The 13,465-nt window shown below is 43.2% G+C and overlaps 1 protein-coding gene across 1 annotated transcript; it reads left to right on the top strand.

Moving 5' to 3' along the window:
* The first annotated feature begins 8,977 nt into the window (after positions 1-8,977).
* LOC309355398 (uncharacterized protein C11orf91 homolog) lies at positions 8,978-13,088 on the top strand. The gene is made up of 2 exons (XM_081886200.1): positions 8,978-9,430; positions 12,833-13,088. Exons 1-2 carry the CDS (start codon positions 9,010-9,012, stop codon positions 12,916-12,918), a joined length of 507 nt encoding a protein of 168 aa, XP_081742326.1. The 5' UTR covers positions 8,978-9,009; the 3' UTR covers positions 12,919-13,088.
* The last annotated feature ends 377 nt before the right edge of the window (positions 13,089-13,465 follow it).

Here is a 13,465-nt window from a genome sequence, read left to right as displayed (position 1 = left end):
CTGATCGCTACTGAGGGAGCAGGAGGACGACCTGGAACGTGTTGACCCGCGACGGAAAGACGAAGAATGAGGCCGCACGGCTGGCACAGCAGCGATTTACGCTGCCGTCCACGCCCCCTCAAAGACACCTGGTTGGGTGCCTGCCCGTGGGTGTGGTGCCAGCCAGGTGAGTGGGAGGCAGGGGGTGTTAACCCCTGCTTGAGGCGGAGACCGGCTCCTGCCCACAACCACTCCCCTCTTTTGCAGGAGGAGAGTCTTTCTCATCAGTGCCTTCTCCTCTGTGTCCATGAAGGCTGATCAGCTGCAGGTGGTAACTCTGCCTTCTCCTGCTCCAGGCTGCTGTTCAGCAGGCAAAGCTGACTCCTGGCCCATGACAGTACGTATTCCTGGCATTTGGCTCACTTCAGACAGATGCCCACATCCCTGTAACCATTTTTTGCCTTAAACCAGTCTTTGCCTTAAAGGTTTTTACAATTAAGGCCATGTCCACATCATCTTTTTAAAGTGCAATTATATCAATTTAATAGTCTTGGCTCTCCCCAAATAATTTTGGGAAGTGCAGCTTGTTAAGGGCGCTGTGGGTTAAACCACAGAGCCTAGGACTTGCTGATCAGAAGGTCAGCAGTTCGAATCAACACGACGGGGTGAGCTCCCATTGCTCAGTCTCTGCTCCTGCCAACCTACCAGTTCGAAAGCACATAAAGTGCAAGTAGATAAATAGGTACCGCTCCGGCGGGAAGGTAAACGGCGTTTCCGTGTGCTGCTCTGGTTCGCCAGAAGTGGTTTAGTCATGCTGGCCACATGACCCAGAAGCTGTACGCCGGCTCCCTCGGCCAATAAAGCGAGATGAGCGCCGCAACCCCAGAGTTGGCCACGACTGGACCTAATGGTCCCTTTACCTTTACCTTTAAGTTGTTTTGAGGACTGCATTTCCTCACAGAGGAACAATTCCCAGAGTGGTTTAGTAATCAGTCCCTCTTCCTAGTGAACTCTGGGAATTGTAGCTCTGTGAGGGAACAATTCAGCAGCCTTAATACACTACAGTTCCCAGGTTTCTTTAGGGAAAGCCTGGCCTTTAAAGTGCTATGATACTACATTAAACAGCTGGTGCAGATGTGGCCTTAATTCCACCAGTGGAGAAGAGAACCAGTGAAAGGGCATGGAGATGCTATGGCCCATCACTTTCTCAAAAAATAACTCTGAACACTATTAGCAACAGCATTTCCTAGCTTTGATTTACTTGCCTGCCATATCATCTAAACAACATTAACTTCCCAAAATACTCTCTCACACACATACATGCATACATTGTCTCTTTGAATGCTTATTAGTTAATTGTTTAGACTCACCGGGGCTGTAATTTTACAACCACACAATCAGCTCAAAGGAAGCTCACTAAATATCTAGCAATGAAGCTATTGCAATGTTAGTGCCGCTCTGTGGGAGATTCTTTCCATGGAAACCACAATTAACTTCATTACAATCTTTCCTTGTAGAAAGGGCATAACAACATGTCTGTGTGGATTATTCATTGTAAGCCCCTTCATAATGAAAGTGAACCTTCTTTTTTGTGTGTGCGAACAGTTCTTTGTTTAAAATGTCCATGGAGAACATGAAGCAGATCCTCAGAGCTGAACTATGTAGAATACAAGTTCACATGCGCATGGGCACACTTGTAGTCTAAAGCTCTCATGTTCAATATCATCTGCTATTGACACTTGCTTGATACTTGGTTATTCTGAGCCATAGTGGAGAAAATCTCATTTGCTGTAACAAGGTGACCACCAAAGGACCTAGAATATATTCTTTGGCAATTGCCATGTTGATTTTTATCCAAGAAGGCGATATATGTTTGTGTGAAAAATATCTAACACTGGAGCAGGCTCGTTCTTTCTCTGGAATTATCCTTTCCGTAAGTATCATTATTTGTGGTTCCCCACATTTCAGGGCACAGTGTATTATTTCTCAGGTGTACCTACACCTTGGGTTTTTGTGATGTGTGAAAAAGGAAACACAACCAATATTTATAGATAGACCAATTTCTGATTTTCTTTGTTTGCCATTTGTTCTTTAGTCGCGGCGGACTTTGGTCTTTCAGATTTCAGTGGCATTCTGTACGAGGTCAAAATCCCCAACACCCACCCCCCACCCCGCTTTCTATTCTGATCAATTCACTACGTCATAGTTGCAACTTCCTGTGGCGCCCCCTTGGCTTGGCGAAAAGTGTGGTGGAATTGGTTATTCTGCCCTAAATCTGCCTCTGCTTTAGCATCCAGGAATGAAGGTCTTGAACCTTGATGTGAGTTTCTTCCATGGAAGTCTCTTTCCCTCCTCTAATGAAGTCTGACATGATACGTCTGATCCCAGACTATGAACATTTCAGATGTTCAGATTCAAATGTACATATCCTCTGACACAGAGTTAGGACCTATGACTAAAATGAAAACTGCTGAAAAGCTTTGCTCTGCCCTGTTCTTACTTGCAGCTTGCCCAAACACACACATCCTGCTGGGTTGTCACACCAGAACATTGCCTCCAGTGTAAAAACCCAGATGATAAAATATCACCTAGCAGGTATATTGCAACAAAAGGAGGCAGCAATTTGTTTCCCAATGGCAATACATCTAACAGGCTTCTTTCCAACCTCATTGATTGGACTCTTCGATTTCAGGTTGGTAGGAACTGCCACTCTACAGTCTGTGATTAAAGAAACATGTTTTATGCTAGATGCCTGCTAAAAACAGAGGTAGCTGACAAAAAAACTGCCTCATAACTGAGTGATATATGAGGGCTTCATTTATCTTGCTGGCATTTAAAATAAAAACAGGGAGATTAGACACTCCACTTCATACAAGTAGGATTTATGTGCTCCTGTGCAAATCTATTCGATGGAGCCCTTTGCACATTAATTTCTAATTAACTGCAAAACGTTATAGAAGCTACATATTTTATAGACATTGATCAGAGATATAAACATAAGCAGGTGAGATTATTCAGAGAGTGATGCATGAGGCTTCAGGATACTATTAAATGTTTACTGAAAGGGTAAGAATAAAAGAGTTTTAAAAGCTTCAAAATGCATATAATGCCAAAAGAACAGAGGTGTAACTTGCCACATACCTAATGCAACTAAGAATATTCCTCTGGTGAACAAACGCATAGGAGTGAGTGAGTGAGTGAGTGAGTGAGTGAGTGAGTGACAGACTGCACCTCACTCACACATCCCAGGCATTTTTACAACCCAGCAGTTAAACTTCTAAGTGCATAAAAAGATCTGGATCAGGCCAATGGTCCATCTAACCTAGCATCCTGTTCTCAATGTGGCCAACCAGATACCTATGGGGAGACCACAAGTAGGACATGAGTGAGTGCAAAAGCACTCTCCCCATCCATGGTTTCCTAGCAACTGGAATCCAGAAGCATACTGAGTCCAATAGTAGAGGGAGAACATAGAGGGGGTTAGTAGCCATTGAAGAAGAAGAAGAGAAGAGTTTGGATTTGATAACCCGCTTTATCACTACCTGAAGGAGTCTCAAAGCAGCTAACATTCTCCTTTCCCTTCCTCCCCCACAACAAACACTCTGTGAAGTGAGTGAGGCTGAGAGACTTCAGAGAAGCATGACTGGCCCAAGGTCACCCAGCAGCTACATGTGGAGGAGCGGAGATGCAAACCCAGTTCACCAGATTAGCAGTCTACCGCTCTTAACCACTACTCCACACTGGCTCTCTTATCATCATCTCACTGACAGCCTTATCATCTCTATACTCCTTTTTCTGAGGGTTCCTCTGCTGGTGTCACCTTGGCCAATTGAACCTTGCTTGGAACCTTCATAAGAAAGGTTAGCCATTAAAGAAACACAAAATATGTCATATTGTATGTGTGTTTTTCTCCTCTGTCTGTACAAGTCACACTATTTGTCCAGTGTTGTCTACTCTGACTGGCAGCATTTTTCCAGCACAAGTCTTTTTTTGGAAGTGAAGGTGCCAGGAACCTTCTACACTCGGTGCACACGCTTGCCTACAGAGCTACCATCCCTCCACTAAAAGATCTTTGCCACAGTTGAGGCTAAGTTCGAAAGCATAACGTTAGACTCCATCTGCACTATACATTTAGAGTACTTTCTTACCACTTTAAACAGCCATGGCTTCCTCAGAATAATCCTGTAATTTGTAAAGGGTGTTGTTGTTAGGTGTTCCCTATTCCTCTCAGAGAATTGCAATTCCCAGAGTTCCCTAAGGAGAGAGATCAATTGTTAAAACAGATTCCCTGCATCAGGTCTATTTGGGAGGAGACAAAGGCATAGCATGTACCTTGAGATGATCCAGTGCAACCTACAAAACCTTCAGTTCCTAACTGCTCAGTGATGGTGAAGCTCCATAGGGAAGCTTCTAACCTAGCATTGTAAGTTAGCATTGTCTGTGTACTTGAATTTGGCTGAACAGTTCCTCTGCTAGTCTCTGGCACATCTGACTTGGTTCATGCTGGACAGCTCCCTGGCTGCTCATGGTCTCTTGCTCTAATCTTGCCCCTGAAGCTTGTGACCTCCTGCACCAGCTCAGGCTTGGTGACACACTGGAGCCAAACATTCATAAAACTCTGTCCAGAATATGAGAAACTTCTTCCTGTGTAGGGAGCTTGTCCATCTCCCAGCAGACAAAATGAAAAATCCTGTTGCAGTTTATATGGGAAGGAATAGGAAACCCAAAACATGTTCCCCAGGAGGGAGATTCGTTCTGAACTGGAGCCTCCTCAACTCCTGTCAGCTCCCCCACCTCCATCAGTTACCTTTTTGATTTTATGTGCCAGCAATCTGGTTTCATACTGGTTCAAGTGGAACCTGTCCCTTTTTTACAGGTCCAGCTTGCCCCAGAATGTACCCCAGTGCCTAACAAATCCGAACCACTCCTCCCGACACTATTGCCTTACTCGCGCATTGAAACTAAAAAGCTGTGCCACTCTAGTTGGCCTTGCACATGAGACCAGTAGCAGGTACTCGCTTTCAGCATCCTATCTTCCAACCTGAATTTGGCTTCCAGGACCTCATGACTACCAGCATATCCTTAGAGTATCCTAAGAAAGGCTCCTCTTTCTTCCCAGCTACAGAAAAACCAGCTTCTGTATCCTTCACTGGTTATGCTCAAATTGCTTCTCTTCCACCATCACCACTCCTGACTAGTCAATTAAACAGTATAAAAACCTAAAGAGAGAATTATCTCCACAGCCTCAAAACAAAAGCAATTATGATTTAACCCACGGGTCCACTAATTAAAATTTGCCACCATGGATTAACTAACTGATTTTTTTTGTTTATCAGTCTACTGCTTAAAGGTTGCTGCTCTGTTACATATATTGCTCCCCCCTCAAAGATCTCCTTGGGGGGAAACAGCATGATAATACAAGCAGTGCTTGAGGTCAAGATCAACATTATACCATGTCCCTATCATGCATGTGTTTGTAGGGGGGAAAGTGTAATAAACACACACTTATTTTCCAGAGTATAGGTGTTTGATTCCCTCTGCTGGGTGAAAATCAGACCTGCAGCACTATTCTGAATAATCCAGTACAGTATCATACAAAGCACTTTGTTTCTGGAGTAAAAGCTTTGTTTGCAGTCACAACATTGGTAAAATGCACATTGTTGTTGTGTGTGGAGTGTGTATGGGAGGAGGCCTTGTCTATGGCAAGGACCACTTGGATGGCATGATATGTACATCTGCATGTTTTGAATACAGAAACATGATGCACCCTGCTGTAGGATCCCTGACAGTGTTAGATGGGGTGGAGAGCAGCTTTGGTCCCCACACTTAAAGTATCCCCAGGTCAATGGAGAGGAAAGTTATGGGTTAATTTGAATCCATAGTCCCACACCCCAAACCCCCAATAATTTTAGCCAATGTCTGCTGCATTCAGACAGCACATTATTTTGATGTTTCATTACCTGATCATCTCTTTCACATAACGTAAAAGCCATTTCTGGAATTTTAGTGGTTTCTAGTGGATGTCTAGCATTTCTTTCTGTTTTTATTGTTTCCAGGAAAAAAATATATTTTTGCAACCCTGTTAAAATTGGAAAGTCACTGGAAGAGGAGTTATAATGAAATTTGGGGCAGTATCTCAGTCTGCAGTTCTTTCTTGCCATTTAAAATTTAGTGCAACCATATCAATAAAGAAAGCTGCAGTTCCATTGCTCAACAGGTACTGCCGTGTAAAAGAAATGTTTGAAATCCACACAGAAGTGTTAGTATTATAAAATTTTAGTGGAGATCACAAAAACGGGAGCTAAAGCCACTCTCTGCTCCCTGAGTGGTCAGTTTCTTTCTTGGCCATTCAAGAGTGTTCCAGGATGCTGAAAGTTGGCATTTTTAGATACGTAAGACTATAATGGGGTAACTTGGCTAATTTTCTTAAGAATACATGCATCCCACCTTCTTTTTCAAAACTCAAATGGCTCAAGGTGGCTAACAAAATAGACCAATAAGGCAATCGCAAAAAAATACACAACCAGACAAACAGTTTTCGTAATCTCGGGCTCCTTCCATACCCCCTAAAGCATTGAATAAATGCTTACTATTGTACCCACTAATACAATTTGTAGCAACTATTGGTTTGCTAATAGTTTTGTATCACTTGTATGGTGATAGTACAGGACCAGTAACATTTTACAAAACTAAGACCAAAGTAGAAATAGTCAACTATTGTATGCTGCAAACACCCACCATCACATAATCTAGCCACTAACTTGCCCAGCTTTACCCCAGAATCTCTCAAGTGAAGAGTCGGAAAGAAAAAAAAAATGACAGCAATAGGTTCATAACCTTCTGGGAAACAAAATAAAATTGGAAGAACCAGTCGTCCTAAATGAGGAAAATTGCTTGGCTTTATTTCTTGGGAGTATAAGGGAAAGGAGAAACTCATCTTGAGAAACATAAATCTTAGAGCTGGACATCCCAAGTTGTTATAAAAGAAAAGCATGCTGCAAAATGTTTGGATTGTTTTGCTTCTCCACCTACTAGCTCTTAAACTATTTTTTGTGCCCATGAAACTTGTACATTAATAGCTTTTGAGGCGAGAATCCTCTTTATAGCCATATATATTTAGAAGTGTAGGTATTTTCACTCATTGCTATTATCCAGTGTTTCCCCATTTTTATGTGGGAATGCCTGCTTTAAGGGCAAGAAGGGCATGTCTAATAAAATATCTCAGTATGTTTATTGTTTACTGTAAGTAATAGAACTGTCAGTGCTGTACACAACTGTTGGTACTTTCCTGCCAATAAATGGGAGAAGACGGGTCATTTAATATTGGTAAAGAAGGCATGACATTTCTGAGATTACTGTTTCTCTCTGGCCACATGCCCCCTTCCAGCTACAGTGCCATGAGTTGAATTGAGTATGTGCAGGCTGATGTCACAGACAGCACTTCGCCTAGATTGCTTTTCAGTTTCCAACCACAACCGCAGCCTTTTGAGCAATTAATATTGAAAGTCAAAATTGAACTCTACATAAAGTAAAAGCCGCCCCAAACTTAGTCATGGAGACTTTAAGAGAGGCCTTGTAGGGAGTGTGAAACATGAGGAGGACCAAACTGACCTGGTGTGTCTATTGTGGAGAAAAGCAAATGCTTTTCTGTTAGTCACTGTAATGTCACCAACCTTTGGGTTGTAAAGCACCCTAGCTGCACTATATATTTAAAGAAGTATCATACCACTTTAAACAGCCATGGCTTCCTGCAATGAATCCTGGGAAGGTGTGGTTTGCTAAGGGGGCTAAGAGTTGCTAGGCAATCCATATTCTGCTCACAGAGCTACAGATTTGCAGAGTTCCCTGGTTAGAGGGATTGACTGACTACTCTGGGGGGTGTTTCTGAAAGTTTTGTCCTTCAACAGCCAGATTGAATTTTGGAAACAGCAGTATCTCTTTGCAAGCATTCATTTTAGAAGATTCAGAAAGCATAAAATTGCCATGAGCTGCTTATAACAACAACAAAAATGGAAAGGGTGCAAGATGGCAGTTGTTGCTTCCAACAGAACTAATAAAAGTGGTCAGGTACCAGGCCTAAATTGAAGCATGAAGCCAGCCCCTTCCAGCCTGAAGCACCTGTTTGAACAAGCCCAAAGTCCTGCAGGCAGATTTTGGAAATAACTCCCACTGTAGAACTCCCACTGATATAGCACCCACCCTCTGCTGCAGAATAAAGAGTAAATTAATTAGCAGTAAATTGGCTTGGTTATGATTTAAAGATTATACAGTTTTTTGCTTCATGAAATATTGAGCCCATTCCTTTTATAGCTCTCTCTCTCTCTCTCTCCCTCTCCCTCTCTCTCTCTCTCTCTCTCTGTACTAGACAGGTTCTGCATTCCTGGTTAGGAATGGAGGAGGAATTCAATTCAGTTCACATTTCAAGGCAAATCCACCTAATTCACACTTTTTGAAACAATATGAGAACCCACACACAGCCATCCTGTGAAATTTGCACTTCTCCGAATTTTACAATGCAGTTCTCCAGCCAAGTAATGTGTGCAAAAATATATATGCTACTGTAAGGTGTGCATAAAAATGCATATATCAGTGAAAATAGCATACAATATGCATTATATGAGGCAAAATTGCTGTGCAAAAATGTGTAAGCTGTGTACAAGCTTGGGCATATTCAGAGAAATAATTCACACTTCAAATGCTGATAATTTTCCATGAGTACTTAAAAAAAAATCACAAGCTGCTATGGAAATGTAGAGCACTGGATTTAAGACTGGAAAAATGAGAAACCAAGCGAAACTGAAATTGACAGATTTACCCATTCCCACGTCTCTTCTAGTTCAGTAAAAACAGGTTCCACTTTTGTAACCCTCCAGCCATTTCCTTCTAAGGTCTACTTTCTGTTTCCTTAAAGTGACAGGCACAACTTGTATAGGATTAATCTATTTAGAACACTAAAAAACCCATGAATCTTCCAGATTCCACTGTTCCCATGGTGGCGGCAGTAGATGCAGAGCCATCAGGAGGAGCCTCATGAGCCACCAGCAACAGCCTCCTCCACCCCCTCGGCCACCACCCCCTCTATACTTCCCCTCCCTCTATGACCGAACCACACAGAGTACCACCCTTGCTGATTGCAGCCTTTGGAGGAAGCTCTTTGTGCCACTGCGAGGAGGGGAAACAGGGTCAGCTGGGCCTCAGAGACCTCCACCTGGGCTTGGACTCCTCCCACCCACCAATGAGCGCTGCTGCCCACCCCCCTGGCCAGCTGGTCTGGCCCCCATCCCCTATGAGCCATTGCGCTTCTTCTGTCCTGCTGCTGACAGCACACCCCAGCGTGGAAGTGGGGCACATCAGCAGCAACAGCCAGATGGAGAGATCTGTGAGCTTGGCATCCGCCTGAAGGAGCTGGAGCTGCTGGCACTCACTGGGGACGGCTCAGACCCACAGCAATGTGAGTAATCCAAAGGCTGAGATCCCAAAGCCTCTTTGTACAACCCCACCAAATATCCCTGAGGCTCTCTTGGTATTGTACCATAATGATCCAGACATGTACCCTAACCATCCACCCAATGTCTTCAATGTAATACACATGAAAGATTTGGGGACATCGAACATGACATCTTACCCCTGCAATCCAGATTTTGAACTATTATACACCCTTTTCTTTCTTAGGTACCCCACACACAAGCTTAGATAAAGTCACTAATTTGTTCTTTTCCTAGGAGTACTTAAGCTTGTTGATCTGAAGTTGTTTTTTTGAATTGACAAACAGGGTTTCTCCATTCCACCCACTCACCCCCTTAACATTCTATAATAAATCAGTAAAGAGATATTCCAAATTGGTCCAACCTACAGCAGAACTTAAAAGACCCATTGATAAAAATATATACCAAGTCACTCTCTACACAGACACCTTCTAGGAATGCAATTAAATGACAACTTTTTCATTGTTATATTAATAACACATTTAAATGCCCTGAGAAAGGTTCAAACTTTCTAATGCATCGTCCAAGTGTTTTGGCCAAGAGATTGTAGCAGTTTCAAAACTGGTTTCCATTTTGTAAAAGTCTGGTTTGACTGAGAGGACTCAGTCAGAACAAAAGAGGGCAGGAAGAAGAAAGCAATCTATTTTAAAAAAAGTTTGTGTCTCCCTTTAAGAAATACGGCACAGGTATTTGTGCAAATGAGCAATAGGCTCACCCCAGAAATATTGATGACCATTTCAGATACCAACCTAGAGGTCTTGCACAAGAAATAGTCTTAAAGGCTTTGACATTAAGGTGTGGGTCGTTTGCTGTAGCAAGCAAGCAGCCCAGGTGAGCTGAAGAGGTTTAGTGAGATCTAAGGGGAGAGCAGGAGGGAGGGGTGGCTTTGATCAAGGGTGTGGATGGAGGTGGGAGTAGATGGGGTTGGTGAATGATGCAAGCAGGGAACAGCCCCTTGTGTGCCTGTGTGTGGATGAATAGATATGGATGGGCACTTTAAGTCTTGTTTCATTGCTACTATTTACATATATATCTAGTTTTAATGTTTCTTGTTATTTCTATTTTTATTTTGCAAACCATTTTGAGACACTTTGGTGACAAATAAATGATCTGGAAGCATCCCCCAGTCAGAAGCGGAGCACCTATTTCCTCTTCTTTATTTAGCCCCAGTTTTTATGAAAAAAAGAGAGAGAGGACTCAGTCAGAACAAAAGAGGGCAGGAAGAAGAAAGCAATCTATTTTTAAAAAGTTTGTGTCTCCCTTTAAGAAATACGGTAACATAGAACATTAATAAAAGACAATGAGTGCATTCCATTTGTGGAGTTTCTCTACCAATGGCCATTGAAATATATTTGTTTATTATTAGTTAAACTTTGTTAAAGGCTAGAAGGCCTGTAATTGATCTGGCGGGTGAGAGAAGTGTTGGCCCTGCTTGACATTTACTGGGATTTCAATGTGAAGAGGTTGAAGGGACATTTATACACATGTGGTGGATTTGTAAGAAAGCCAAAGAGTATTGGGGGGTGATATAAAGGTAAAGGTAAAGGGACCCCTGACCATTAGGTCCAGTCGGGAATGACTCTGGGGTTGCAGCGCTCATCTCGCTTTACTGGCCGAGGGAGCCAGCAGACAGCTTCTGGGTCATGTGGCCAGCATGACTAAGCCACTTCTGGTGAACCAGAGCAGCGCATGGAAACGCCGTTTACCTTCCCGCTGGAGCGGTACCTATTTAACTACTTGCACTTTGATGTGCTTTTGAACTGCTAGGTTGGCAGGAGCAGGGATCGAGCAACGGGAGCGTCACAGGGATTCAAACCGCCGACCTTCTGATCAGCAAGCCCTAGGCTCTGTGGTTTAGATGTTAAGGATCTCATTTCCCAAGAAACCAGAGATATATTTACTAAATATAGCAGGGGGGAAATACCCAAAAAAGTATTTAGTCTTTTCCTTTATGCAATAACAGTGGCCAGAATAATTTATGCTCAAAGGTGGAAGGACAAAAATATTCCCACAAAAGTAGAATGGCAGAATAAGCTAATAGAATACACTGAGCTGGCAATGTTAACTGCAAATATAAGAAATCAGGATGAGTCGAATATAAAAGAAGCATGGGGATACTTTGGCAAAGAAATATAGCAATCAGATAAACTTCCATGTGGGGTTAGATCAGGGGTCAGCAAACTTTTTCAGCAGGGGTCAGGTCCACTGTCCCTCAGACCTCGTCAGACAGTGGGTCTGAGGGACGAATTCCTGTGCCCCACAAATAACCCAGAGATGCATTTAAATAAAATGACACATTCTACTCATGTGCCTCCTTCCCAAAGCCGGACATCTCCTTAACCACCTTTGAGAAGGTAGCTCAAGGATGCACGATGGAGGGGGGGGCAAATTTTGCACTCACACAGGGTGCCAATGTACCCAGGTCCACCACTGCTGGATGGTTTGCATTTCTTTAAGTGAAATAATGCACATCAAAATCTCAAGGTAGGAGAGACCGTAAGATCATTAAGTCCAGGGTCTAAAATTACCTGGCTGCACCACTGATAATGACTATTTATTTTATAGTAATATTTATATTTTATTGAAGTGATTTCAGTTAAAAGAAATAAAGTGATACAGGAAAAAATAAGGAAAGGTGAGGGGGGAGAAAAAAGAACAACAAAGATACGTAAGAAGTGTGTGTTTGTGTGCATGCGCGCGCACACACACACACACACACAAAAAAAAAAATGCAATATATGATATTCCCTTACATTTGTGTGTGTGTGTGTGTGTGTGTGTGTGTGTGTGTGTGTGTGTGTAAAGGTAAAGGGACCCCTGACCATTAGGTCCAGTCGTGACCGACTCTGGGGTTGCGGCGCTCATCTCGCTTTATTGGCCGAGGGAACCAGCAATTGTCTGCAGACAGTTTCCGGGTCATGTGGCCAGCATGACTAAGCCACTTCTGGCGAACCAGAGCAGCGCACGGAAACGCCGTTTACCTTCCCGCTGGAGCAGTACCTATTTATCTACTTGCACTTTGACGTACTTTCGAACTGCTAGGTTGGCAGGAGCAGGGATCGAACAAAGGGAGCTCACCCTGTTGTGGGGATTCGAACCACCAACCTTCTGATCGGCAAGTCCTAGGCTCTGTGGTTTAACCCACAGCGCCACCTGCTTTAGAGTAAATAAAGTGCTGGACTAGGATCCATGAGATCCAGATCCAAATCCCTACTAGGCCATGAAGGTTGTACTTTAATATCAGTACATCAAAGGTCAGTATTAATCAGGAGTTGTGTGCTTGGATTTTACATTCTTTTCTCAAAGGACTGCACATTTGCATTTCTGGTTGATGACTAACATGTGTCATGTTCCATCCCTGTTTCTAGATAAGCTTCTGAAGGCACTGAAAGATGAAAAGACGCAAGATGTAATGACAGGACTGACTCTGAAGAAACATTTGCCAGCATCATGAGGGCTATTTACGTCTAGCCTCACCTTCTTCTAATGGACTCATTTGTATTATGCATGCTTCTAATGACTTTTCCTTTTTAATCCTACACTGCCGAAGTGGAAATTTCCAACTTATTCTTCAATTAGCATTTTGTACATTTCCCCAATACTAATATACATTTCAAATACAAAGTTTCAAGTCTGCAATTTTTCAACAGATAACTGAATGTGTGCTGTTGACATCAACACCAACATCCTGTTTATTTCAGATCTCTGACTGCGCCATTCATGACAGTGTCATGGACTGGCTGGACACAGAGGAATGGTGGGAGGCACCAGCTTGGGAACTCCCAAGGGAAGAAGGCTCAGAGCCAGGGAGTTGTGGTGGGACAACAAGGAGTGGTCAGAGGGAGACGACTGGGGGGAGGAGAAGGAGGTGCCTGAAGCTGAAGAGGTTACAGGGTTTAGTGAGCAGGAAGAGGCTGTGGCAGAGAGCAGCCCAGAATCAGAGGCAGAGCTCAGGCAGGCTACTGAAGAAGCCAGGGAGTCTCCCCCTGCTGCTGCAACCA

Source organism: Podarcis melisellensis (assembly GCF_964234715.1).
Source record: "Podarcis melisellensis genome assembly, chromosome: 1".
Taxonomy (NCBI): Eukaryota; Metazoa; Chordata; class Lepidosauria; order Squamata; family Lacertidae; genus Podarcis; species Podarcis melisellensis.
The sequence above is the reverse complement of the archived record's forward strand: the minus strand, read 5'-3'. Positions and strand labels throughout refer to the sequence as shown.

What these genes read in the sequence shown, in the direction of transcription:
- LOC309355398 (XM_081886200.1), top strand. Translation starts at nt 9,010, where the DNA reads ATGAGCCACCAGCAACAGCCTCCTCCACCCCCTCGGCCACCACCCCCT. An exon ending in CGGCTCAGACCCACAGCAAT is followed by an intron (nt 9,431 to 12,832) that starts GTGAGTAATCCA and finishes CCCTGTTTCTAG; the next exon opens with ATAAGCTTCTGAAGGCACTG.